Source organism: Hirsutella rhossiliensis, assembly GCF_020360975.1.
Source record: "Hirsutella rhossiliensis strain HR02 chromosome Unknown scaffold00001, whole genome shotgun sequence".
In the NCBI taxonomy this organism is placed as follows: domain Eukaryota; kingdom Fungi; phylum Ascomycota; class Sordariomycetes; order Hypocreales; family Ophiocordycipitaceae; genus Hirsutella; species Hirsutella rhossiliensis.
Window position 1 is genome coordinate 6,027,705 of NW_025408667.1, and position 27,252 is coordinate 6,054,956.

At 54.7% G+C, this 27,252-nt stretch overlaps 8 protein-coding genes across 8 annotated transcripts; 4 read left to right on the top strand and 4 right to left on the bottom strand.

Moving 5' to 3' along the window:
- Nucleotides 1-2,010: 2,010 nt before the first annotated feature.
- HRG_00749 (glutathione-dependent formaldehyde-activating gfa) lies at nt 2,011-3,133 on the bottom strand (the record flags this gene model as incomplete). Its single annotated transcript, XM_044859220.1, has 4 exons — nt 2,011-2,328; nt 2,410-2,661; nt 2,770-2,844; nt 2,921-3,133. The coding sequence occupies 4 exons, from the start codon at nt 3,131-3,133 to the stop codon at nt 2,011-2,013; spliced, it is 858 nt and encodes a 285-aa protein (XP_044725620.1).
- A 600-nt stretch (nt 3,134-3,733) lies between these two features.
- Nucleotides 3,734-5,120, bottom strand: HRG_00750 (Sec34-like family protein; the record flags this gene model as incomplete). The annotated part of the gene is made up of 3 exons (XM_044859221.1): nt 3,734-3,845; nt 4,071-4,537; nt 5,034-5,120. The coding sequence occupies 3 exons, from the start codon at nt 5,118-5,120 to the stop codon at nt 3,734-3,736; spliced, it is 666 nt and encodes a 221-aa protein (XP_044725621.1).
- Nucleotides 5,121-6,165: 1,045 nt separating this feature from the next.
- On the top strand, nt 6,166-6,847 carry HRG_00751 (SesB; the record flags this gene model as incomplete). The annotated part of the gene is made up of 3 exons (XM_044859222.1): nt 6,166-6,196; nt 6,248-6,346; nt 6,417-6,847. The coding sequence occupies 3 exons, from the start codon at nt 6,166-6,168 to the stop codon at nt 6,845-6,847; spliced, it is 561 nt and encodes a 186-aa protein (XP_044725622.1).
- Nucleotides 6,848-7,766: 919 nt separating this feature from the next.
- HRG_00752 (uncharacterized protein) lies at nt 7,767-8,096 on the bottom strand (the record flags this gene model as incomplete). The annotated part of the gene is made up of 1 exon (XM_044859223.1): nt 7,767-8,096. One exon carries the CDS (start codon nt 8,094-8,096, stop codon nt 7,767-7,769), a length of 330 nt encoding a protein of 109 aa, XP_044725623.1.
- A 1,886-nt stretch (nt 8,097-9,982) lies between these two features.
- On the top strand, nt 9,983-11,784 carry HRG_00753 (ankyrin repeats (3 copies) domain-containing protein; the record flags this gene model as incomplete). Its single annotated transcript, XM_044859224.1, has 3 exons — nt 9,983-11,398; nt 11,552-11,706; nt 11,754-11,784. The coding sequence occupies 3 exons, from the start codon at nt 9,983-9,985 to the stop codon at nt 11,782-11,784; spliced, it is 1,602 nt and encodes a 533-aa protein (XP_044725624.1).
- A 3,993-nt stretch (nt 11,785-15,777) lies between these two features.
- On the top strand, nt 15,778-19,425 carry HRG_00754 (reverse transcriptase (RNA-dependent DNA polymerase) domain-containing protein; the record flags this gene model as incomplete). The annotated part of the gene is made up of 6 exons (XM_044859225.1): nt 15,778-15,854; nt 16,006-16,453; nt 16,545-16,676; nt 16,733-17,785; nt 17,855-18,093; nt 18,165-19,425. 6 exons carry the CDS (start codon nt 15,778-15,780, stop codon nt 19,423-19,425), a joined length of 3,210 nt encoding a protein of 1,069 aa, XP_044725625.1.
- A 2,622-nt stretch (nt 19,426-22,047) lies between these two features.
- Nucleotides 22,048-23,730, bottom strand: HRG_00755 (DDE superfamily endonuclease domain-containing protein; the record flags this gene model as incomplete). Its single annotated transcript, XM_044859226.1, has 5 exons — nt 22,048-22,344; nt 22,394-22,734; nt 23,166-23,275; nt 23,325-23,382; nt 23,631-23,730. The coding sequence occupies 5 exons, from the start codon at nt 23,728-23,730 to the stop codon at nt 22,048-22,050; spliced, it is 906 nt and encodes a 301-aa protein (XP_044725626.1).
- A 191-nt stretch (nt 23,731-23,921) lies between these two features.
- HRG_00756 (uncharacterized protein) lies at nt 23,922-24,422 on the top strand (the record flags this gene model as incomplete). Its single annotated transcript, XM_044859227.1, has 1 exon — nt 23,922-24,422. The coding sequence occupies one exon, from the start codon at nt 23,922-23,924 to the stop codon at nt 24,420-24,422; it is 501 nt and encodes a 166-aa protein (XP_044725627.1).
- Between the last annotated feature and the right edge of the window lie 2,830 nt (nt 24,423-27,252).

The window sequence follows — 27,252 nt, forward strand, 5'->3', positions numbered from 1 at the left end:
TAATTAGCTATCCACTCGTAAGGTAATTAAATAAGGAGGGTAGATTGGAGAGTAATGAAGTTTTACCTGATCTTGGCTGAAAGGCTCGAGAATGGACGCGACACAGGTAGTCGGAACGACACCAAATAAACCACAATAAAGTGTCAAGGAGTCGGGGTTGAACGGGTAGGATAGGTCGTCGGTCAGGGCGTTGATTCGGGGGCTGATCCGAAGCCGCTGTCGGAATATCGAAGCAGGAATTAGGCGAGGTCGTGGTAAAATAATGTCGTGGCAGTTGTCGCGAAGACCGTTGCGCCACGCAGGCAAAGGTGGATGGGCTGACGACCCTGTCTTTCCGACAGCAGTAGAATTAACAGGTGGTCAACTGAGCGGAAATAACGCGTCTGAACGCGGCTAGTTGGCACGGCTGTACAGCGGTATAATTATTATATTATATATCCAGAATATGGGTTGCCGAGCTTAATATGTGCTTGAAATGTAGTATTCCAACCAAAAAATGGGCTATCCATTGATTGCCTTCAAGATGATGTGGCATTTCTTGAGCAAATGTTAACGACATGTAACTATCGAGGTTATATCATCCGAACGAGAAAATCCAGAACATTCGAGCGGCACTACATTTAAATCATGTGCATTATAAAATGGCACTGTTCATGAGCTTCATGGTGTTTTTAATACTCCGTATAGGGTGGCAAGATTGCTGAAACGGTGGCGTATCAGGCACTGTTAGGTCGTTATACCACAATATATGGACGCCCTAACTGCCGTCCTTCGCCTCGATTTCCCCAGCGACGCCCCCGCCAGACGCGGGCGGCGCGGGACTAGGATTTTGCCAGTGGAGTGTGGACGGTGGAATCCAACTGAAACACGCACAACAGACTTTTAAATACGCAGAGCGTCATCACAAGCGCGGCCGAACTCGAAGTTACCGTGTCCGCGCGGGCAAACCCCTAATGATGGGGTCAAAGCAGCTTGTTTATTGATGTGTATGTGAGCCTGCCGAGGAAGAACAGGAAGAGGCCCTTGGTGGGTGGCTTCGGGTATTGACCCTTTCCTCCTGTATGTCCCTTGGCCGCGAAGCGGGTGATAATTTTTTTTCGCCTTACGTTTCGACCATATCGCCATTCATTCACAATTTTTATGAATGAATTGAATGAAGACTCCTGATTTTTGATTCGTCGAATTTGAAGACCTTACCCGATTCGGCTTCATTCAATTCAAGGGTCCCGAGGCCGATTCGACTTCAAAATCTTCAAATATCAGCCCTAAGAAACAGGGGGTAGGAGCAGGGTGGTCCACCTCCACCTCAACCTCTTCAATTTTGTTGAAGTTGAAGTCACGTGCATCAATTCAATCAATTCAACCGAACCTTCACGTTGATGGACTCAATTCCACCTCGACGGCTTCAACGTTGACAACCGGTTGAACACAACCCCTAATGGTGGTGGTTCAGGGTAGCATCCGCAGGTCTGAAGAGGCGTCCTGTGGCTCACACCTTATCCATCAGAATTTATAGGCCCCCAGCTCGTATCCAGTACTTCGAGCGCGTAACGCGTCTCGACTGTCGTCGCGTCGCCTTCAACAAAACATTGCATGCATCCCATTTCTTCTAGGTTCCAAATGGACGCGAATACAATTGTCAAGAGCCGGCGGACTTCGGACTGCAGCATATCCAGCGCGCCACTGACCGACTCGGATCCTTTACCCGACGATTGGAAAACCTTTCCTTGGAATAAATTCCCCGGCTTCACGATTTTTGAACGCGCTGACCGGCAGACCTCGTGGGTCTGGCAGCATGGCTTCGACAATTAAGATCGCGATTCGCGCACGAAGAGGAAATCGGTTTGCAGGCCTTGCCTTCGGCAGCCGAAGCCCAAGATATCAGACTTCTCTGCCCTTGGTACCCAGAACATCGAGAAGCATCTATTAAAGGAGCACAGACTCGTGGACGAGTCCGAGAAAAGGCAGCCTACACTTGCATGGAGCCATGGTCAGGACCTCCACCTCAGGTCAGGGGTTCACGTACGCCGGCGGCAGCTTGGTGGCGCCGTCGAAGCGCTCCGCCGGCTTCAGGCGCGCCAGGTCGACGTCCGGGAAGACGCGCAGGTTGACCGGGTGGTGCTTCGTCGTCCACTCCGCCAGCCCGGCCTGCAAATCGGCTGGCACCTCGTCCTGCTTCGGGTTTGCGTCGTTGGTCATGGCCACGCCGCACACGCGGCAGAACGTCTTGGTCAGGAAGCGCCGCGCGAACGCGTACCGCCCAATGTCAGCCTCGTCACCCGCCAGCACCACCTGGCTCCGCGCCGGGTAGATCCAGTAGTAGGCGTTCTTGCAAAACCCGCGTCAGCAAAATGGGCTGGCCTTCTGCGACCGATTGGGAGGAGGGTGGTTGAGAGGGGGGTTCCTTACCCGTTCGCAGATGCTGCAGTTGCACTCGACGCGCCGCTCGTCAAACGTCTCGTCCAGCGGCTTGCTCACCAGCGCCACGCCCACCCTCCCGCAGTGGCAGCTGCCCGTGTACAGCTTCGTGTCCGTGTCCGTCGCCGCCGCAGACGGCAGTGCGCCCTGGTACGCCGGCGGCTCGTACACGTCCCCGAGCTTCGTGCCGTCGAAGTGCTCCCTTGGGAAGTTCCACAGGTCGAGGCCCTGGATGGCGCGGGCCTGATGTCTGATCAGCTCTGCATTCTCACATATACCATGTGTATGTGTGCATTGTGCCGAAGCGGATATATATATATATATATATATATAGTGAGAAAAGACACTCACGTTCAGCACCCACCGCTTCTCCGGAGGAGCGTCGACAAACTCCGCCATCAGGGGCGTCGCACAGGTAGGGCAAAACTGCATCACACCGACTGGTCAGCTCCACCGCCCGCGGCAGCCAGCCAGCAAGCAAGTAACAGGCGGGCCGACCGACCTTGTGAACCAGCTTCTTGGGCCCAAACGTGTACGACGTCATGTCCACGTCGGAGCCCTTGACGAAGCGAAAGGCGTCGGCGTGCGGGAACAAGCCCAGGTAGCCTTTCTTGTGGCAGATGCTGCAGTTGCACTCGTGCACCGACGTGATCTCCGGCAGCTCTGCCTCGAACACCACTGCGCCGCAGTGGCAGTTTCCGCGGTACGTCCGCATCGTCGCCGTGCTGCTCATGGCCACTGACTGTCCTTATTCGACTGGCGCTGACGATGGCGTGGGGCAGATCCGATAGTGAGTCTCTCACGAGTTAACCATGTATATATATATACTTCAAGCACGAAGCACGGAGCTCGCGTATAATATCTATATATATATACACGTCCATCCCTCGTCCCGAGAGCCCCCCCCCCCTTCTTGTTGGAACTCCCCTCCGGCGCTTACCCCCCCTTCGCACAGCATAGGGCCAATGGCGAGAACCGCAGCGAAGAGGAAAAAGAAACGACAGGCCGCTTCACGCCGTGACTTCGGCTCCTCGCCGCCAACCCCGCCCATCCCGGATGGTCGCGAGGTATCAACCGTTAAGAGCCAACGAGGGCCCGCGTTTCGGCTTAGCTCTTGGTCCGGCCAGTTCGCTACGTCATTGGCACTTTCTTACATCTCACCCCCAAAATACCGCCTGCAGTCTGACGGATGTCCCTCCTCTCGCTTGCATGCATGTCTGTCTGTACATACTGTACGAGGTACATGAAATACCTGGCTCGACTTCTCCAGCAGCACGCGCAAGCCCCCTAACCGTTGGTGCTGGGATAGCATCTACTATGAAAGGGAACAGGACAGCTTCACCGCCGGCGCCCCAACTACACGCACAAATGCCTTGTAGCGCCGGCCAGGACGGAACCTCTTTTCCCCGACCTGTCCCTCGCTCTCTCTGCAGGGGGGCCGGCATGCTGACAGGACCCGAGCCACGACGACAGCGATCCCTGCTCCTACGCCCCCTTCGGCCGATAGCGACGACGGCTTCGTCGTGCTCACGGCTGACGGGGCGTCTGACGTGGCGGGTTCGGCGCCTGGCGCGCTGACTGCCGGCGGCACTGGAAGCGGTCAGTAGCGCTTCGCGCCCCTCTTCGCGTCCTTGGCGTCGGTCTGCGCCTACGCGTTGAGCCGGATCGCCTCCTTGAGCTTGGCCACCACGTCGGGCTGGTTGTTGAAGGCGCCCTTGAGCATGCCGTCGAGTTCGGCCTCGACATTTGCGATGGGCTTGACGCCGGCCTTGCGGCTCTGCGCGTCGTTGATGAGCGTGCCCCAGCGCTTGGTGAAGGCATAGATGGACTGCTGCAGCAGCTCGTTCAGCTGCTCGCTCATGTCCTCGGCCGTCAGCGTCTTGGCCGTCACCGCCGGCGCCCCGCGCGACCACAGCGAGCCGCCCACGACGCTGCCGAAGAAGCTCAGCCAGTTCTGCGGGCTGAGCGTGTCCCAGATGCGCCCAAAGTGCTCCATCGACTGCACCTGGCTGCGGATGTCGCCGATCTCGAGCGAGAACAGCTTATCTACTCCATAGGGGAGCCGAACTCGCGCTTCGGCTACGCAGATGACGTAGCCACCCTGTTCCGGGGTCGATCCCTACAGGAGACAGCCGCGCGGGCCACGCACGCTGCTAGCGAGCTCATACAGTGGGGCGCTGACAACGGCACCTTTAGGTGGTAGTAGTAGTAGTACTAGGGGGGTCTTAAATCTAACCCCCCGTCTCTACGGAACGAGATGTACGAGTGCAGTAGATGACGGGGGGTCGAATTTAAGACCCTAGTAAGGAAGGCTACCCTTTAATGCGTGGGTACACCACGTATGCGTGGGTAGACCCCCTTACTCAGGAGGTCCCCACATTCCGATGTGTATTGACAGAACATTTCACCAACAGATACCGTAAGTGTCACATAGCCAGTCGGTCACAAGATCCATTCACGATAGTTGTTGTGCCAACTATCGTCGGATCCACTGCGAACATAAAAACACCGCAAGAGAGTGCGGGCATTCATTCCGCTCTCTTTTGTTCTTAAGATAATTCTCATCAATTGACTGGTGCTCTCCAGATTGCTTTGCGCGACTGCCGTCGCGGTACCTTATGTGCGACCCAGAAATCTGACAGTAAGCCTTCGAGGTCACCGACGCCACATAACTCAATCAACCTCTGCTTCGAGCCCGGCATGGCGATTGCACCAGCGGTTGGTCACACGCCCGCTGGGGCCAGCGGCACCCGCCGCTATCCAATTGCGACTGCGCCCATGTCGTGACGGCCTAATCGGTGGTGGGCATTCGATTGGGCAGACTTGCGTTCGGTCACGCCACATCTGCAGCGGACAGGCCAAAAGTGGTGGTCTATTTCACGCCGCCCGAGGGGCATGCGGCGGCAGGTGTCTTATCGAATTGCAGCTACCAGTGATCCAGGAACTAGGAGACCAATCGATTGTGAGAGTTGTAGTGTCTTTATGTCCGCCGTCGGCGATAAGTTGCTACAACAACCACCGGTAGCCGCTGGACGTGGCTTCCTGTGAGATGCGAAAAAAAGACACAGAAGCCGAAAGAAAAGGAGGTGGGGGGTTAAGAGCCAAAATGATAATTCTTAGCTGGTATACTTCGGAGGACAGATTTCCTCACAGAAGCGCGTCACCCGCAGAATGATGGGCGTCCTGTCCTTTCCCTTGACGTACCATTGGGTCCCTAGCAGACGCATCTCCAGCTTTCGTGTGGCTCTTGGTCGCTTGCGTGACAGTTCGAGAAACTTTCGCTACCTGTTAGGGTAGGACTGGGCGAGGCGCAAGCGTCCCCCGGCAAGTCTGGCGGCATCGGGCCGAGATATTAGACGGGCGACTGCCGCAATTGTTGGGAATCAGCCCCTCCCCAAATCCTTCCCCTGCTCCTTGAGACAAGCAAGATATTTTGTCGACTTCGCATCTTCTCAGAACCGTCACTCTATTTTCGCCGACGAGGCCCAGCTGATCTCCGCCGACCTGTGTTCCCTATTGGGTTTAGAACCGCGGATGAGGAGATTGCGAGCGAAGAAATTTCCATGGAGGAAGCAGCATCTGGCTGGCAACACTTCGCCGGACATTCTTCAACAGGAGGCAAGCCGCAACCTTAGCCCGCCGGGTCCACCGTCGCGCCACGAGACGGATCCCGGCACATCATCTCAGAGACCCCCAGTTCTCTCCCCAGATGGAGTTAAGATCCTGCACGACTGCCGCGACGCCACAATGGACATTTGCTTTGTCCACGGGTTGACTGGTAATCGGGACAGCACCTGGACCGCTGAAGGGCAAACCACACCCTGGCCAGGGACACTCCTACCACCTAAGCTCCGCAAGGCTCGCATACTCACGTACGGCTACGACGCCTATGTCGTGCATAAATCGGTCGCATCGACAAACGGGCTGAGCGACCATGCTAGGAACCTCTTGAATGACTTGGCGACCGAGAGAACCTGTTCCAACGCGTCGACCGCTAGTCTTTGTCGCCCATAGCCTGGGTGGCCTCGTCTGCAAGGACGCCATTCTCCTTTCCCGAAACAACCCTGAACCACATCTGCGAGGCATATTCGACTGCATCGAAGGCATTGTATTCATGGGCACCCCTCACAGGGGATCCTGGATGGCCGACTGGGCCAAGATACCGGCTTCGGCTCTTGGGATCCTGAAGTCCACCAACAAGTCGCTGTTAAAGATCCTGGAGACAGATGACAACTACCTCCAGTCCGCTCAAGATCGGTTCTGGTCCTTGATACGCGAGCAGCAGAGGGCCGGTCGGGATCTCGAGATTACATGCTTCTTCGAAGAACTGCCTTTGCCTGTGGTCGGAAAAGTCGTCTCGAAGGATTCGGCCACGCTAGAAGGTTACAATGCGATCAGCATCTACGCCAACCACGGCAGCATGGTCTAGTTTAACTCCGCGGACGACAATGGTTTTAAAAGGCTGCTTGGGGAGCTGACTAGATGTGAATCACAAATCAGGGATTCAGCTGCCAGTCGACCAACACGATCGATGGAAGTGGCACAGATCGAGAAGCCAGTCACCTCGTCCTTTAACAGCTATGGCCCTGGCGACCAATTCAACGCTCCTGGCGGCACCCCAAACATCAGCAAAGGCAGTGGCAACCAGTTCCCTGGGGCCACTTTCTCTGGGTCCGTGCTATTTGACTGAAGTCCTCAAGAACATGTGTCTGAAGATATCTACGCAGAGGGCAATCAAATTGGTTGCGAATAAAAACCCGAGACATATAATTTATCACATTGCTTCGCGATTCTTGCCTAACACTTCGAGGAATTGAGCCGTGACCATCCTTGAGCCATGGTAGCGAACCCACAATAAAGCCTGCTCTCAGTACCTGGGCCCGGCTATGCACGCAGTCAAGAGACCGGACAGCGGATCCCAGTTATTCTGCGGTAAGGTTTACAAATAGCAACTTCTTATGACGGATTCTGGCCAAAAGTCAGAGGCGCATGGAAACTAGCCCCGGGGAATTGGTTGCCACTGCCTCTGGTGATATTCTGAGTACCCCGCCAGCTCTCGCGAAGAGAGGGTGCAAGTGATGAATAGATTATGTTCCTTGTCCTTAGATTCTTCTTCCTCCCTAACAAAAAGTGACTTCTTACAGTTCTGTCACCTGTGGCTGCCTTGTGGTGGCGATTTCGCCACCCAGGCCGCCTAGATGACGTTGTCATCTAGAAGGTTCGATACCACCGCTTAACAACAACATTATTCATCCTTCTCAGTCACCTTTGCTAGAGTCAGCCCGACTAGGTAACCTTCGGACCTAGATCGTTAACCCGTTTTCACGACACCAGCTGCGTTGAATTGGTCACCAGAGCCATAGTGGGTGAAAGTGTTGGCCGACTTCTCCTTTGGCAAGGACGGTTCCATATTTGACAACTAACTTGTCGATCGCATCGTGCAATCCCTTGACTTGATCTTCCATTCCTGGTGTGATCGCACCGTTCTCGGGAATCTCGGCCAAGGCGCATACGTCTTCCATCATTCCCACCACCAAGACCTCCACCGTCCTACCCTGGCCTTCCTGTCTCGCGGCAGCTTTGTAACCCTCGAATCTCGAAGTCTGCGGTTGCGGTGCCTGCGGGACGGCCTTGAATATGTTCTCTGACATCTTTGCCTTGGTGTTGCGCTCCTTCATGGCGTTATGGGGATTTCCGGCTAGGTTGCGTCCGGCTAGTTGAACGCAGGCAGTATGAAGAGCCTTCTGAACAAGGCGCAACCCTCGACCTGCTTCATGGAAAGCGTTTCGGAAACCCTTATCATCCTTAACAGCATTGTAGTGATGTATGGCGGCCTCAAGAGTCGCAACCGTGCCCAAGTTCCAGTCTGTGACGGCCGTTGCCATAATGTGACAGAATCCGGGTAGGGGTTTAAGTTTACCATCCACAGAGAAGATTGCGAGAAGGGTATTCACGGAATATATCGGCTTCAACAGGTTCAGCGAAGGGAAAAGAAGAGCGCCCAATAAAAAAACATTGGGCTTCTTCTGTAGGAGGTTCCCTGTAGGGGGTAACCACCAACCGCTGTCCAGGTGGTAAACTGTCTGCTGTAGTCGCCAAAATTACCTAGGCTCACCGTGGCGGCTTTTATGCACGTCAGCAGAATGCACGGGTCCGAAAACCTCAATGCATTGTAGGAAGAGCCCAAACCATTCAGAACGGGCCCCAAATTGTTACTCGGAGTATGACGTGGTCGGAGATGGAGCTGAGAGCAAGCCGAGCCACGCAACAATGTCCCGGACCGCCTGGTGGAACCCAAACCCAAAGGGCTACCCGTGGCATGGCTCTTGTCGCATCGTCCGCCCTGTCGATGCCTCATCCTTCATTGTCAACAGAGACGGGTGGAACACCACAGTTCCTCTCCGACCTGCTCAAATTTTGGTAAGCACAACACCATAAAGGTACACTCGCCCCGCCCCCTTTGGGACGCGATTCACCAGACAACCCTGGATCGTTCCCTTCCTCTGCTGTTACCCCACAGCAAAGCGTGGTCGTGTGGCCTTCGCCCGGACCGCTGCTAACAAGCGACTAGCCGCTGAAGGCTACGATGGGTGAAGAAATTTTACAGGGGCGAGTTGAGGCCGTGTTCAAGTTTGGGCATCTATCACCCAGCTTGCGTGGCAAGTTGTGGTTGGCGAGCGTCGAACTGCAAACGAACACAGCCCTGTTGTCTTACCCGTGCCACGCCCCACTTATTTCGCACGTTAGTTTTAACGTGCGAAATAAGTGGGGCGTGGCACGGGTAGTCTCCATGGCATTATTGGCTCGCTCCAAAAGCGGCTGTCTCTGTTCCCACAATTTTGACGTTGACGACCAAACAAAAACAAGTATTTGAAGATCTACTCGGGGGTTGACGAGCCGGGGTCCTGCAAGCCCCCCTCTCCTCTGGGGGGCACCTCGAGTATGGCCATTTCTCACGTAATTGCCTTTTTTCTCTATTTTCGTCTCGCCAGGAGCGGGTGCCTGCGGGGACTGTTTCTTGGTAAGCCTTTTGTTTGTCGGGTCTTCCCAGCTGGGATCAGCTCAAATTCATCATTAGCCTTACCGTGACGATCCACGTCTTCTCTTCAGCGCTCCATCGATTGAACCAACACGCCCCGAACGATGGAGAAACTCAAAGCGATTTTTAAGTCTGGGAAGAAGCGGCCAAAGACTCCCTACAGTCCGAGAAGCGACCGATCGGAAAGCACCAGCGGTGACCGTACCCAACCCAATCAGCAACCACAACCCGAGACAGAACACCCTGGGCCATCTCCGGAGAACCTTCCTGTCCCCTGCTTCGATGGAGTTGAAGTATTGCACGAAGTGGCACAGATCAAGAAGCCAGCCAACTCTTCCTTTAACAGCTATGGCCGTAGCGACCAATTCAACGCTCCTGGCGGTACTCAGAACATCAATGTATACGGTAAGAATGAGCTCTTCGTCGAAGGGATGAATTTTTCAGTTTTTAATAATATATTACACAGGCTCGAAAGAATCCCCACAACCGTTGCAAGATTGCTTGAAATCTCTGGCTTTTCCGGAAATGTTGGATCGGTTCGAGGACATCGGCTGCGCCGCCGAGGGAACATGCCTGTGGCTGCTTCAACACAAATCGTACAGGAGATGGACCGATTGCGACCGAGGCCTGCTCTGGATCAAGGGGAAGCCTGGATCCGGGAAATCGACATTGCTACGGTATGCCTACGACAAGATGAAGTCCAACATCAGAAAGGAAGACCTAATTCTCAATTTCTTCTTTCACGGTCGCGGCGCTGACCTTCAAAAAACTCCGCTCGGCCTCATCCGGTCGCTCCTTCACCAGGTCCTTGAACAGGTTCCTGGCGCGCTGCAGGATCTTGTCGCCAAACATAAACAACGGTGCGACAGTGTTGGTAAAGAGGGCGATAAATGGCATTGGCATGCCAATGAGCTCCAACGGTTCTTTCGGTCGTCGCTTCCAACGGTCTTGAAGAGCCACCATGTATGGCTATTTGTCGACGCGCTGGACGAATGTGGCGAAGAAGGTGCGGTCGACCTAGTCCAGGAGTTCGAGTCCTTGCTTCAAGGGCTCCCCACTGGTTTACAGTTTCACATCTGCTTCACTTGTCGTCACTATCCCATTCTGGCTCTGAATTGCGAACTCAAAATATGCGTCGAGGATCGAAACAAAAGTGATATTTCTACATACGTTGAGGCCCGGCTTGCCAAATTTGATGCCCCAACGCGATCTGCGATTTCAAACCTAGTAACGACTCGCGCCTCTGGTATTTTCATGTGGGCACATCTCGTGGTAAAACGCGTATTGAAGCTTGAGCGGGAAGGGGAAGGGTTCAAGAGGATCGAAGAAGCAGTCTATGCCATACCTCAAGGCCTGGACGAGCTATACAGGAACCTTGTTGGAAGCATGAACGACAGACTGGCGTCCCTGAAATTAATCCAATGGATCTGCTTTGCCACGCGGCCGCTATCACTGGACGAATTGCGATGGGCCATGGCCGCCGACGCTGATTGTCCGCATAAGTCATTACATCAATGTCAAAGTGCGGCAGATTACGCAAAAGACAGTGGCATGATGGAGAGGAAGGTGAAAACGCTCAGCTGCGGTCTTGCCGAGGTTGTAGAGTCATCAAACGCACAGGTGGTGCAGTTTATCCACCAGTCGGTTAAGGACTTTTTCGTCGACAAAGGCCTATCAGCTCTGGATGGCAACTTACGTACGATTGAGACCGAAACCGGAGTCGCACACTATCGGATGTCCAGGACCTGCATTCGGTACTTGGCAATGGAGGAAGTTGCTCAGTCAATAGCCAGCAATCACCACCTGGAGGCAGAATTTCCTCTACTGCGCTATGCCACGATGTCATGGATAGCACACGCGAAACACAGCGAGGCAAAGGTCTCGCAAGAAAATCTTCTAGACGACTTCCACTGGCCGTTAGAAGACGTTGTGCGAACATGGGTACTAATATACTCTAAAATAGAGACATACTCACGCGACTGCCCACCAGAAGGTATCAGCTTGTTACACATAGTGTCGCGATATCAGTTGATGGGGCTGTTACGGATAATTCTACAAAGGGCAGACCAGGCTGGCACTGATATCAATCCGAAGAATGTTCATAGGCGAACTCCACTGTTGTACGCCGCAGAGAGAGGCCACGAGACTGTCGTACAAGAGCTGCTGCTGAAGAAGGCTGACGTCAATGTCCAGGACATAATTGGAGCCACGGCATTGCACTGGGCGGCCCCCAGAGGACACAAGACGATGTCACTTCTTTTGAAGAATGTAGCTAATATTGAGGCGACCGACAAAGCTGGGGGTACGCCATTAGCCTGGGCAATTGAAGGTGGGTCGGACAGTAGCGTCAGGAAGCTGTTGGAGAACGGCGCGAGAGTAAACTACTGGTATAAGTTGGTAAGTCGTCTAAAGTCCGAGGATGGCAAATATTCCACTTGCACGGAGCCGACTTGAACGAATGGGTGGCTGACGCTGCCGCCTCGGCCGGTATAGTGGGTAAGTGAACCTGGCAAACGCGGCTGGCGCGGAGCCGACTTGAACGAATGAGTGGCTGACGCTGGTCTGCCTCGGGGTCTGCCTCGGCCGGTATAGTGGGTAAGTGAACCTGGCAAACGCGGCTGGCGCGGAGCCGACTTGAACGAATGGGTTGCTGACGCTGGTCTGCCTCGGGGTCTGCCTCGGCTGGCATAGTGGGTAAGTGAACTTGGCGAACGCGGCTGGCGCGGAGCCGACTTGAACGAATGGATGGCTGACGCTGGTCTGCCTCGGCCGGTATAGCCGGTAAGTGAACCTGGCGAACGCGGCTGGCGCGGAGCCGACTTGAACGAATGGGTGGCTGACGCTGGTCTGCCTCGGCCGGTATAGTGGGTAAGTGAACCTGGCGAACGCGACTGGCGCGGAGCCGACTTGAACGAATGGGTGGCTGACGCTGGTCTGCCTCGGCCGGTATAGCCGGTAAGTGAACCTGGCGAACGCGGCTGGCGCGGAGCCGACTTGAACGAATGGGTGGCTGACGCTGGTCTGCCTCGGCCGGTATAGGATGTAAGTGAACCTGGCGAACGCGGCTGGCGCGGAGCCAACTCGGAGCCGACTTGAACGAATGGGTGGCTGACGCTGGTCTGCCTCGGCCGGTATAGGATGTAAGTGAACTTGGCGAACGCGACTGGCACGGAGCCGACTTGAACGAATGGGTGGCTGACGCTGGTCTGCCTCGGCCGGTATAGCCGGTAAGTGAACCTGGCGAACGCGGCTGGCGCGGAGCCGACTTGAACGAATGGGTGGCTGACGCTGGTCTGCCTCGGCCGGTATAGGATGTAAGTGAACCTGGCGAACGCGGCTGGCGCGGAGCCGACTTGGACGAATGGGTGGCTGACGCTGGTCTGCCTCGGCCGGTATAGTGGGTAAGTGAACCTGGCGAACGAGGCTGGCGCGGAGCCGACTTGAACGAATGGGTGGCTGACGCCGGTCTGCCTCGGCCGGTATAGTGGGTAAGTGAACCGGGCGAACGCGGCTGGCGCGGAGCCGACCTGAACGAATGGGTGGCTGACGCTGGTCTGCCTCGGCCGGTATAGCCGGTAAGTGAACCTGGCGAACGAGGCTGGCGCGGAGCCGACTTGAACGAATGAGTGGCTGACGCTGGTCTGCCTCGGCCGGTAAAGCCGGTAAGTGAACCTGGCGAACGCGGCTGGCGCGGAGCCGACTCGGAGCCGACTTGAACGAATGGGTTGCTGACGCTGGTCTGCCTCGGCCGGTATAGGATGTAAGTGAACCTGGCGAACGCGGCTGGCGCGGAGCCGACTTGAACGAATGGGTGGCTGACGCCGGTCTGCCTCGGCCGGTATAGGATGTAAGTGAACCTGGCGAACGCGGCTGGCGCGGAGCCGACTTGAACGAATGGGCGGCTGACGCTGGTCTGCCTCGGCCGGTATAGCCGGTAAGTGAACCTGGCGAACACGGCTGGCGCGGAGCCGACCTGAACGAATGGGTGGCTGACGCTGGTCTGCCTCGGCCGGTATAGCCGGTAAGTGAACCTGGCGAACGCGGCTGGCGCGGAGCCGACTGAACGAATGAGTGGCTGACACTGGTCTGCCTCGGCCGGTATAGGAGGTAAGTGAACCTGGCAAACGCGGCTGGCGCGGAGCCGACTTGAACGAATGGGTGACTGACGCTGGTCTGCCTCGGCCGGTATAGTGGGTGAGTGAAACCGATTGGTCATTACATAGACACCTTTTAACGATGCTAGACTCCGCTTATGCGGGCTGTGGCGAGAAAAAATGAAACTATTGTCAAGTTGTTGCTTGAGAAGGGCGCTAAATCAGACTCAGAGGACAGCAATGGTCGGTCAGCACTGTTGTTGGCAAACGAGAGAGGCAACTCGATCATTATTAAGCTGCTGGAAAGTTGGCTCCACGTGGGGTCAGAGGTGGGCTCAGGCAATAATTGATGAGTATTATCTAAGGAACAAAAACTGATTGAGCGGATGCATGGAATCGTGATGGTAAGTGAACCTGGCGATCGCGGCTGGCGCGGAGCCTCGGGCTTGTGAAGTGCAGCTATAGCGGGGATTCGACTCATTTATACTTGGTCCCTGCGATTTTGGGAACCTTCTAGAACCTAGGGTTGACTTCTGGCAAAGATCATTTGCCACCCTCAATGCCCTACTCTACCAAGCCTGCTGTTGACTCGACTTTGTTTCCCGTCCCAGAGGTCTCGAGAGCAAAAGTGGACGTTATAACCCGGGATTTTGTGGGTGTTGGGCTCACATAACCCCTTGTTATTAAACCTTCTTTGCTTTTGGACTCGGATAATGCCCCACTTTCTTTTGTCCCATGCAGAAACCTGTTTTTTCCCCTATAAGTGCAAAAGATGGGGAAGGCGGGCGGTAACAAAGAGTGCATTTCCCCGCGCCACTTTAGTAGTTCTTAACTCGTGATTGGTGTGCACTATTGTTGCACTGTTGGTCTGATGTGCTGCTAATGCATCATCGCTCGTTGGTGGGCCCCACTGTAACCTATTGGGCGAAGGCACCAGCGTATCAAAGAGCATGGACCAAAACGCTTCAGTATGGACCGTTAATGGGCCATGTACTAATCAAGAGAAAATCATACTAACACAATAGCCTTCAACTTGGCAGACCGCGCTTCAGTCGCTGAAGGTAGGACGCTGAACACTTGGAGAAACTGACCTTCAAGCAGGCCTGACATGTCACAGCGAACGAGGCTGGAAACAGATGAAAAGAAGCGTGGGGCTTGGGGTGAGATGGAACAATGTACAGTAGGTCCGTAGCTTAGCGTAGTGGCCCTATGGGGGAACCCTCCGGGCGTAATACAACCAAAAAAAAAAAGAGCATGGACCGGAAAGAAGGACGTCATCTGGGCTATGGAGGCTGAGTCTGATCAATAGGAGCTAGCGTATGATTTCAAAGGTGACAGGTCTGCAGGTCTAGGTGGCATGCAAAAACCCATGTATGTCGGTCAGGTGGTTCCCACCGACTGGATGTTTCTTTCGCCGGAGTTACCCTACATACATTCGATGCGTAGCACGTGAATGCGGCTCTCAACCCTTCCCTGCATTTTTACTTTCTTGGCACGCAAGTGTTAAGGAAGTAGCCTATCCATACAGCTTTTCGCTTAACAGTGCTCTTGAAAATTCCGCAACAGCGCCGCGCAAAGCGCCGGCAGCGGCCATGGCACCAGCCTCAGGTTCGCGCGCCGCTCCTGTGCTGTCGACATACAATCGCCACCTGATCTAGCAGCCCGTGCATCTCAGCACCTACTGTCCTCTCCGGCGGAGGCTCGCCCAAATGTCTCAACCCTGGCGGCTCAGCAGCTCCTCGACCGACGTCTCCCAGCGACACGCCCAACGCTGCCGTCGCGGAAGGAACGCAGCCGGAAATAATCCCGAATGGCCCTGGTTCGACCGGGTCCACGGAAAATGCACCTGTCTCCATCATCGAAGCGGCTACAAAGATCGCTCGCGACCAAACGGCAGCCCATGATGCCAAGCTGGCAGTCTTTCGGGCCTTTAGCGAATCATTCGAACAGACAGCCAAACAATTCACGTCCGGCTCCCACAATAGCATCGCAAAGCAAGTTGCCACCAAGTTTCTGAACCTCTGGACTCAATCGCTCGCCGACCTTGAGGAACCACCGAAACCTACGTACAGCAGCGTTCTCGCATCCGGCAAAACGACACAAGGACAGCTGGCCATTACGGCCTCCGCCCCACCACAGCGAAAACAGCGCGACCGCCCGTGGTCCCACCCAAGGAAGACCTGCGTGTCTTTGTCCGACTTGACGCCGATGCTCCGGCCCGAAACCATGAAAGATACGCTATCCGGGCCCACATCGCCGCTAGAGTCGGCATCGACCTACGCCGCATCCCGGCAGCCTTCCCGGTAAACACGGGTTGGGCCATCCTGGCATCGGATGTGGCCACGCGCGAACTACTCGTGCAGCGACAGGCGGATTGGGCCGTAGATCTGGACGCGACGGCCGTAGAGATTAGCCAGAAATGGCATTCGTATGCCGTAGCCGATTGCCCCGTAGGCTCACGGACCTACGCGGCGTTGAGATCAACTTCGATGAGGCGGTCAAAGAAGAAATTGCCTGCCAAACCGGACTGAAGCCCATCAGCATACGGACCTCGCGACACGACTCGGGCGATATGCCTACCAAGACCCTTATTGTATCCTTCCTGGAACCCACGCAGAGACCCTGGCGACTGTTCGGCGCCAGCCGGTTCGCCCGCTATATCGACAAGCCCAGCATTCCTAGCCAATGTGACAAGTGCTGGGATTTCCACTCGACACAGCTGCGATCGAACGGCGCGCTGCAGGCGTTGTGGCAAACCGGCCATCGTAGCCAAGAATGCACCGCCCTCGAGCAGTGTGCAAACTGCCTTGGACCCCATTGCGCGGATGACCCCAAATGCCCTGCCCGCCCCAAGCGCGTTCACGGCATGGTCCGGCGCCTGACGAAGGAGGAGAAGAGCCTGGTACGGCAGATGGGAGTTCAGCTCTCTGCGCAGCAGAAGCGGCAGACTCAAAGGCCAGAGTGTCCGACCAGTCTGATCAGAGCCCTGGCAGGCCGCAGATACTTTCCTTGAGTCAACGGCGCCGCGGGCAGCTGGAGGAGATGGAAGCTCCGACATGGGCGCCATTTACGAGCCAGCCGCGCCGTCAACCCCATGCATCGTTGTGGCCACAACGCCGCCGCATGTAAGGGACGGCGACCAGTTCCTCCCTGTCGTCCCATCGAAGAAACGACGCACTAGTCCTGTGACGCTACCCTAATGCCTCGCTGTTTTCCACGCAATCGAAGCGATAGGAGGATCTTGCGAATCTTCCAAGCCAACGTAGGCAAGATTCCGCCGGCACACGATTGTGCCCTTGCGTTGGCCGACTCGGAACAATACGACATTATTTTGTTGCAGGAGCCATGGACAGGACTGAAAGATGGCCGATGCCTCACTAAGACGCATCAGGCCTACGACACCTTCTCACCCGTCAACGACTGGGACGGCCGCGACACTCGCCCGAGAGTCATGACATACGTCCGGCGTTCCGCAGGTCTCGTCGCTGATCAAAAGAGACCTGCGGCGACTCGTGACATCCTTTGGCTCACCGTCAACGGCATAACAGTCGTCAACTTCTATCGGCAGCCGTACCACGACGGAGCCCTTGAAATCTTGCTTCAGTGGACCGTACCGGACAAGTGTCTTGTTGCTGGTGATTTCAATGCCAAACATCCCAGCTGGCAGGCCGGTCGACGAGAGGACCGCGGCGAAGAAATAGCGTTTTGGGCAATGGACAATCGACTCGGCTTACTGAATCCTGTCGATGTCCCGACCAACGCACACGGCAATACGGTTGATCTCGCCTTCTGCAACATACCTCTGGCCGACGCTGTTGTCGAGGATCATCTAGCAACCGGCTCCGATCATTTTACCCTTAGTATCACGCTGCCAGGACAAGTTCTGGCACCCCTTCCAATAGGAAAGATCCATCTCAACTCCGACGAGGAATTGAAGCGATTCATTGAATTAGTGGAGGCCGGTGCCGCCTTCATCCCGATCACCACGGCATCTCCTTCCGAGCTCGACAGCTTTGCGTCGGCGCTCGTGAACCTTCTTGGTTGTGCAGCCAGAGCTGCCGGTCGACCTGCCCGTAAGACTACGCATGGTGCGCGGTGGTGGACTGAAGAATGCGCAAAGGCGGCGGCCAATTACCGCGCGTGGAGGAGAGTTCACTCTCTCTTCGACCGAGAAGTACAGCTAGCCAAGAGGAGCTCCATAGCGTGGTGCGCCGGGCCAAGCGCCTTTACTGGCGTAACTTGATTGACAGCTTCACCGATAGCGCCTCCGTCTTCAGGGCGGTCCGCTGGCTGAAGTCTCCAGGTCCGTTTCAAGCTCCTCCTGCAAATTGACGACCGAGTGTATGAGACGCAGCTGGAAAAGGCCACCGCCTTGCGACAAGCCACTCTGGAACGGCGCACGGCGAACGACGACATCCCAGATCCGTGGATCTCCGTGAACACAGATAGGACGATACCCTTCACCGACCGAGTCTCTCCGGAGGAGACCCGCGACGCCACGCTACGCACCGGGAATACGTCCCTGGTCCCGACAATATTACGGTGCGGATGCTCCGCGCTGTCTGGCATGCGATCGGAAGTCTCGTCCACCAGCTATATCAAGGCTGCCTCAGGATTGGCCACCATCCGAAGCCCTTCCGAGAAGCAGAAGTGGTCATGATTGCCAAGCCGGGGCGCAGGGATCTCTACACCCCGCGCTTGGCGCCCCATCTCCCTTTGTCCTGTCTCGGCAAGGGCCTCGAGCGGCTCATCGCACGGCGTCTAGCGTGGGCCTCGGTCCATTTCGGCGTACTACACCCACAACAAGCCGGCGCGCTCCCGAAGAGATCGGCCGTGGATCTCGTTGCTGCCTTGATTCATGACATCGAGGAGGCATTTGCCTGCAAGCAGGTTGCAACATTGGTGACTTTGGACATTCAGGGCGCCTTCGACACAGTCCTCCGCAACAGATTGATCCTTCGCCTACGGGAGCAAGGGTGGCCACCGAACCTCGCGCGATGGGTCGGCTCGTTTATGCAAGACAGGTCGGCACGCATCCGCTATCAAGATATCGCAACGAATTCATCGCCTCTCCAGTGCGGGCTGCCACAGGGATCGCCAGTCTCGCCGATCCTCTTCCTACTGTATACGGAACCAATCTACCGCTTGGGCAGCTCAAAAGGGCGTTTCGGCTATGCGGACGACACTGCCATCCTTTGCGTCGGCGATAGCCTGGATGAGACGTCCGCCGAAGCATCTCATCATGTGCGTGAGCTTGTATCGTGGGGCGCCGCCAACGGGATCTCCTTCGACCCTGAGAAGACAGAAGTGATGCACTTCTCTCGAACGACGCCCAAGACGGCGCCGCCAGTGCTCCATGGCGAATTTGAGAAACGGCCGGGCCGGGCGATGCGTTGGCTCGGCGTCTGGCTCGACAGCACTCTGTCTTTCAAGACTCATGTCGAGAAATGGACGGCCAAAGCGCAAGCAGTCGCCTTCCATCTCAGGAGACTGACAAACACCAGGCATGGTCCTCTACCGAGCGCTGTGCGACGAGCGGTCTGCGCTTGCGTCATTCCAGTGCTGCTCTACGCGGCGGAGGTCTGGTATCCTGGTTCTACGCGCCCGCGCTGGACCAAGCCGGGCAAGGAAGGACCGTCCAGGATCGGACACCTCGTAAAGAAGATGAGCAAGGCACTCTACACATCTCTTCGGGCTATCCTGCCAGTGTGGAGAACTACACCAACGAATGTTCTGCACCGGGAGGCAGGGATACCGCCGGTCCCTCTGCTGCTCGAGGCGCGCCGGACTGCATTTGCTGCGCGTCTCAAATCCCTGGACGAAGCTCATCCGCTCGTGAAGCGCACGTCGAGGCCAAAAGCCCCTACTGAATGAAATGATCAAGCTGAAGTACCAAAAGCAGCCAAAACCCTTCCGGACTAGGCTGCGGCGCTCCGACGAATTGCTACCAAGCTGCCCAAGGCCTGCCTTGCTGCAGCGCGGATTTGTCGAAGAGCAGACTGCGCCTCTGCAGAGTGCATCGAAAAATGAGACGGCGAAGAAATTTCGCGATTGGCTCCAGGCACTATCGCCCCGAACTCTGGTCGTCTATTCCGACGGGTCCCGTTCTACCGAAGGCCACGCCGGATATGGCTATGTTGTTCATCGGGACGGATCCACCGTCTTGCGCGACAAGGGCCGTCTCGGGCCCGCCGAGATTTTCGACGCTGAGGCGAAAGGTGCGTTGGAGGTTGAAGGCTGCGGTGAGCCTTCCAGAAACTGACCGCATCTTTGTCTGCCTCGACAACCTCGCGACCGCAACATGCTTACGGGGCACGCCGAGCGACTCCTCGCAAGAGGTCTTCCTTGAGTTTCAATCTTTGGCGCGAAAATACGGAGCTGTGGAGGTCCATTGGATCCCCGGCCATGCTGACATCCCAGGCAACGAGGAGGCTGATGCTCTGGCAAAGGCGGGAGCATCACTGCCAGAACCCGCTGATAACGTCCCGACGCTAGCGCACCTGCGAAAGATTGCCCGACAGCAGCCGGAAGAGGCTTTCAAGGCCTGGTGGGAAGCCTCTGCGCCGGAGCGATACAGAGACCTGAGGCTTAAAGCCACAACCAGCTGCCCGTCAGAATTGGCGCTCTCTCGGCCCCTGCTTCGTAACTTGCTTGCAGCAAGAACCCACCATGGGGATTTTGCTGACTACCACGAAAGGTTTGGTCACGACAATGCGCGACTGACGTGCTCGTGCGGAAGACGAAAGAGCCAGCACACATCTTTTACTGCAGAAAGGTTGCGCCACGGCATCGTATGCGGCTTGCACCTTGGCCGGCTGCAGCCATCAACCGCGCAATCGGCAAGGACTTTGACAAATTCGTCAGGCTGGCGAAAGCGAGCTCCTTCTTCGGAGGATCTGCCCACGCCACTAGACGGTCATCATTCTCCTCTCACCCCTACCTTTTCCTCTCAATCCTTTCTGTTACCTGCTCCGATCTCGGGCGGCGTCAAGGTCTCGCGACCATGCGATCGCCGAGGTCATCAAGGGCTGCAAGGCCCCAGAAGCAAATTGGCTGATCTGACCACGGGACAGCTTTCTCTTCATGCCTGGACGTCCCGCTGACGGGCAACAGGTTTGTCATGAGCGCCGTTGAGCCGATGAAATGCTGGATAGTGGGTGAAGTGTACGATATGTAGCATGTAGACACCTGCTAGCTCAGCACGTCCTGTGCTCCCCTGCGGAGACCTGAGCGACCAAAAGTTGCTGGACGGAAAATACACTAAACTAAACTAAACTAAGTGAATGCGGCTCGCTGTACGACCGCCGCAAAGTTGCCTCCCTTCCTCGCTCCACCTCTTATTGCGAAGCGGCAGCTGGGGCACTATTACTCGCCCTCGCTTACCGATGCGCATCGCCCGGGTCCAGTTCAAAATACGACACGCTAACATGTAGACGCGGTCTTCGCCCGCAGTCTTCGCCGAAATGGGAACCCTGCGCCTCGTATATGCGTACGATTCCGTTACTGGTTGCAAGGGCGGCAACAACCAAGAACCAACAACCGGCCTCTAAGGCCAATCGGAGGTGTCCCGCCCTGTAGAACTTCACTACTTACCGAACCATCATCCTTCAGCACGAGCGTGCATGACTTGCTACTATATGTGTTGATGCCTGTGCCTACCAATCAAGCCTGCGCGGCTGGGTCTCGGGCTTGCTATGGTGCCGTGCCGCTGTACAGTTCAAGTACCTACTGATTATTCCGAGCACCGTTTTGATCGAGTGTGGTGAAAGCATCGATGGATTTCTTCTGTAAGAGATGAATGTACGGCCTCACTATTGTTGGGCTAGTAACTTACCTGTGATTGTCGAGTATTCAAAAAAAAGGCCACTACAATTTCTGTCAGTTAAAACTGACAGGTTACAGTGGATGAAAAAGATGATTGATTGTCTGTCTAAATTATGGTAAGATGTTTGCTTCTTATAGTGCTTTGTTTTGCCCTAGGTGGCGATGTTGCCACTTGCCACCTAGGCTGCTTAGGTGACGTTGTTATCTAGAACGTTCGACACCATCGCTTTAATCCTTAGTAATGTGGCAGCGACATTATTGCGCAGTTTATCCAACAGAAGCTGCCTCCGACTCCGACTCCGACCCCGTCTCCAACAGGTCACAATCCACCACAACAGGCTTTTTTGGACTCCAAAATTCGGGAATGGCTTCTCCGACCGCCAAAGCTTCAGCGAGATCCATGAAACGTCTGTTGGGGTTCGGAATTGCCCTTCTCTTCCTTCCCTCTTTAACCTGTCCACTTCTTCCTCGAGCTTGGCTATTTTGCTGTTATGCTCTGCTAGTGTCTGTTCCTGCGTTTCCCAGCCTTTAGCTATCTTAGTATACCGTCTCCGGGTCGCAGGCGTTTTGCTCTTGCCAAGGTCACGAATATGGCGGCTTGTTTTCGGCGTATCGTCTGACCCCAAATATGGCCTATATTCTGGAGAAGCCTTGACCCTGTCCTGTTGGATTTCAGGGTGCCGCAGCGCCTTCACTCGTGAGATTGGCCAATTCCCGGTCACTCTCCAGCCAGACAATATGTTTCTGAGTCATTCCCATCTCACGGGCTCTCGCGTACGCACGTATAAAGTTGACCTTATCAACTGGCGCAGAATCCGTCAAAGAAGCCAGTCTGTCAAGCTCCTTCCGATAGGCTGCCTTTATGGCATTGAAAACACCGTTGTCTAGCGGCTGGAGGCCATGAGAACAGTGAGATGGAAGGTAACAACAATAGATATTGTTCAAGAAGCACGTAGCCATCCAATTGTTCTGTAGTCAAATTAATGGGACTTCATTGCAATATACGGAAACGACGCACCGTTGCATGACTTCCATGTCCATCCAAAATGATAAGCCTAGCCTCAGACTCGTCAGAAGGTCGTGTTTGGGGCAAATAGACCTCCTCAAGCCATTCAACAGCGATGTTGTTGTCCGTCCACCCGTTGGGCGAAGTTATGTAGTGCCAGTCCGCAAACTTGCGAAATTCTTGCTTAAACCACTGTTTCTGAAGCTCTTTGCCCTTAAATATAATGCCTGGAGTCAAGGCGCGCCCATCGGCGGTGATAGCCTCTATAAAAGAGGTCCAGCCGCGGGACTGGGGCCCCTTGAGATGAGCCTTCCGTTTAGGGTCTGAACTTCCAACAACCAGACTGTCCAGACCTGGCAAAAGAAGTGCGATTAGCTGGATTCGTGTAAAGATAGTCAAATGCATACCAAATCCCACATAATTCCCCCTTCATCAACATTCACGGTGTTCTCTGGCTTGATCCACCCGTTCTCTTTCTCCCTGATGTAAAAGCACCAATGCACCGCTTTAGGGGTAAATGAGTTGAATTTGTTGTGTTGTCCGCACCTGCGGATTGAAAGGATGAGTGAGCAATCTATTGATGCTTGTCTATCTAGCTACAGATGTGATGATGATCCGAGTCTATATAGACTCAGGCGACGGAGTCGTCATATCCATGGAACCTTCCAGATCCCACTGGAGTCCTCCAACATGTTGGCTTCTTGACGTCTTCCAATATTATTCTTGAGCTCTGGATGGCGTCTAATGAATTTGACCACCCAGTGAACCCCTAAATGCGACTCACCTTGTTGTTTCAAAACAGCTGTGACGCAAGCGCGGATCTGACTCTGAGACGGAGCATAACCCACAGACTCTTGACGAAGTATCCAGGCGACTAATTTGGCCTCCTGATCTCTGTATAAGTGTTGTTGTGGCTGGCTCTGGTCAGCTAATGCCGACTGACCTCGCATTCTGCTGGAAATAGTCCTCTGGGGTATTCCCAATTTCTGAGCGGCCTGGTGCTGCGAAAGACCGTTATCCGTAATATCGAAAATTGCCTCAACCATCAAATATTCCGTCTATGTCGAACGGCGCCGTTTTGAAGCCATTTGTGAGAGGTGGTGGAGGATGAGCAAGTGAGGAAAGGAAAGGAGGCAGGAGAAGATTAGGGGAAAAAATTGCCATTTTGCGATGCTAGGGTGTCACGGACCATGAGGACCGGGATAACCAAATGACCTTCGAAAATGTATCTCTAGCCATTTTCATTTACTTGCGAGGTTGCCGCTTGTGAATTGCTTCTCAATTGAGCAGATCCCGTATAAGTGAAGTTGGTCAATTTTGTATGGGGCGGTGGTATTTTTGCTGAGCATAAGGGGGGTGTGAGCGAAAGGGGGGTGTCGGATGGTAGACGTTCACGAAGCCAAGAGACACGCCGAGGGCTCAGACCAGCCTACCGTGACGATGATTGTGTCGTTAAAGGAGGCTATACAGGAGAGATGGCGACTCTTCGGCACTTGCCGATTAGCGCGACCGATCACCAAGAACCCCCGACCTACCCAATATGACAATTGCTGGGACTACCACTCCCGCTTTATCTGCGACCAAAAACAGGCGTGCCGACGCTGCGGCGGAAAAGACCATCATGGTGACGAGTGTGATCGCCCGGAGAGGTGCGCGAATTGCTTCGGGCCCTTCCAGGCAGACCACAAGGAGTGCCCTGCCAGACCCAGGCGCTCGCTCACACGGCCAACTCGTGCGGCTGTCTAAGATCGAAAAGCACGCAATAAGGAAGATGGGCTCCCGGCTATATCGGCAAACCAACATGGAACTCGAACGGCTGGCGCCAACCACCTCTCCCCAGCCATCCCAAGGACCGACCCCTTTACCCTGCGCAAGAGCCGTCGAGGCCCGCCAGATGAAGCGGCCGCCTCCCTCCAGCGCGCAAGCGCCCGACCCCACGGCGCTTCTTCCACTTCAGGACGAGATAGTGGTCGCAACAGACAGCCCTGAGTCTCCCAAAAAGAGACGTCGACAGAGCACGCACCCGGATCCCTATGAGTAACAGGTCCCCGAGACAAAGAAGCCGCGACAGGATGACGATCCGAGCTCTCCAGGCCAACGTGGCAAAAGCAGGGCCTTATCATAGCATGGCCTTACGACTAGCAGAAACAGAAGATTACGACATCGTGCTTATTCAGGAACCGAACGTCTGGATAGAAAAAGAGAGCGGGACATGTAGGATCCAGACACCAGACCTTCCACGCCTTTGCACCAGAACGAGCATGGGATCCAGACCAGGCCCCGAGGGTGATGTCTTACGCCCGTAACGATGCGAAGCAACGTCCGGGGCAACACCATCAACCTTGCCTTTGCTAATATTTCCTCCGCTGACGCGCTATAGAAGACCACCTCTTCACAGGCTCGATAACTTCACGATCAGCATCACGCTCCCTGGCGGGACTCTCCTACCTGCGAGAACAGCTAGACTAAGGGTAAGCTCGGAGGAAAAGATGAAGCGAGTTGAAGAACTTGTGGCAGCTGGGGTCGTAGAGCTGCCCCGACCGGCGGCTGGGCCCCGGTACCTGGGGAGACTGGCCGAGGCTAGGGCTGATATTTGAAGATTTTGAAGTCGAATCGGCCTCGGGACCCTTGAATTGAATGAAGCCGAATCGGGTAAGGTCTTCAAATTCGACGAATCAAAAATCAGGAGTCTTCATTCAATTCATTCATAAAATTGTGAATGAATGGCGATATGGTCGAAACGTAAGGCGAAAAAATTATCACCGCTTCGCGGCCAAGGGACATACAGGGAGGAAAGGGTCAATACCCGAAGCCACCCACCAAGGGCCTCTTCCTGTTCTTCCTCGGCAGGCTCACATACACATCAATAAACAAGCTGCTTTGACCCCATCATTAAGGGTTTGCCCGCGCGGACACGGTAACTTCGAGTTCGGCCGCGCTTGTGATGACGCTCTGCGTATTTAAAAGTCTGTTGTGCGTGTTTCAGTTGGATTCCACCGTCCACACTCCACTGGCAAAATCCTAGTCCCGCGCCGCCCGCGTCTGGCGGGGGCGTCGCTGGGGAAATCGAGGCGAAGGACGGCAGTTAGGGCGTCCATATATTGTGGTATAACGACCTAACAGTGCCTGATACGCCACCGTTTCAGCAATCTTGCCACCCTATACGGAGTATTAAAAAACACCATGAAGCTCATGAACAGTGCCATTTTATAATGCACATGATTTAAATGTAGTGCCGCTCGAATGTTCTGGATTTTCTCGTTCGGATGATATAACCCTCGATAGTTACATGTCGTTAACATTTGCTCAAGAAATGCCACATCATCTTGAAGGCAATCAATGGATAGCCCATTTTTTGGTTGGAATACTACATTTCAAGCACATATTAAGCTCGGCAACCCATATTCTGGATATATAATATAATAATTATACCGCTGTACAGCCCCAGCAAGCTGATTCGAAAAACGCGTTCAGATCCTCAACATCTCAATACTGCGCGAACAATTGGAAGTGACACGAATCGAGTCAGCTCGCGATTTGGAGGCTGTTAGGGACTTATCTACTCCTCGAGCCCAATATGACTGCTACTTGTTTGTCCATACAAATTAGCCGATCAGGAAGTACCCGAAAAATCTGCATGATAAGGATATATTGTGCCAACTAGCCGCGTTCAGACGCGTTATTTCCGCTCAGTTGACCACCTGTTAATTCTACTGCTGTCGGAAAGACAGGGTCGTCAGCCCATCCACCTTTTGCCTGCGTGGCGCAACGGTCTTCGCGACAACTGCCACGACATTATTTTACCACGACCTCGCCTAATTCCTGCTTCGATATTCCGACAGCGGCTTCGGATCAGCCCCCGAATCAACGCCCTGACCGACGACCTATCCTACCCGTTCAACCCCGACTCCTTGACACTTTATTGTGGTTTATTTGGTGTCGTTCCGACTACCTGTGTCGCGTCCATTCTCGAGCCTTTCAGCCAAGATCAGGTAAAACTTCATTACTCTCCAATCTACCCTCCTTATTTAATTACCTTACGAGTGGATAGCTAATTATAACATGATACGTAGTATGGCCCCTGCTGAAACAAAAACATCTGCCGCAGCGAATTTCTTTGCTCCAAGGACCCGGCGTAAATTGCCAACGCAGAATTATGCCCGCATCGAACGTCCTCAATTCAACCCTCGGATCCCGCGCGCGCTGATTCTAGCGCAACTCCGGCTCCTTCCTCTCCTCTTCCAACTGGCGAAGATACAATTGTCTGCGCGCCCCCGGGTCATCCTGACTGTGAGTCAGATGATGACATGCCCGACGCGGATACACCAGAGCCGCCATTGAACAGTAGTCATATGACGCTCGCAGAGAAAGCCGGACTTATCAAGAAGTGGGCCGACAACAAACAAAAGCATGTTCGCAAGAAGAGAGACAAGAACAGCCACGTCTATTGGTATATGCAGAGGAAGCTATAGACAGAAGCTTTTACTCAGAGGATAAGGATGGGCCGAAGATCTTCCAAGAGTTCCGGTGGACTTGTATAGAGTGCCTTCAAAATCCCAATACTCTTCGGAAGAGATTCCAGGTCCTCGAATCGAACCGCCGAGGGTTACCTCTGGCATGGGAGACCATTTAAAAATCCACGGTATTACGAAGGAATCTCACCACGCTCGAATTAATGGATACGGCCGCGCCATTGGTGGAGGAGATTATACAGAGGCAGACGCATGGAGCGGTCGACCTAGGCAGAGAGCAAGACTCACGGCAAAGGAGTCTATCCGCCGGTGGTTTGTAAAACACCGACAACCCTTCTCTGTTGTCGAGACTCCTGCTTTTCAAGAGATGTTCTTGGCTCACAACACAACATGTGTGTA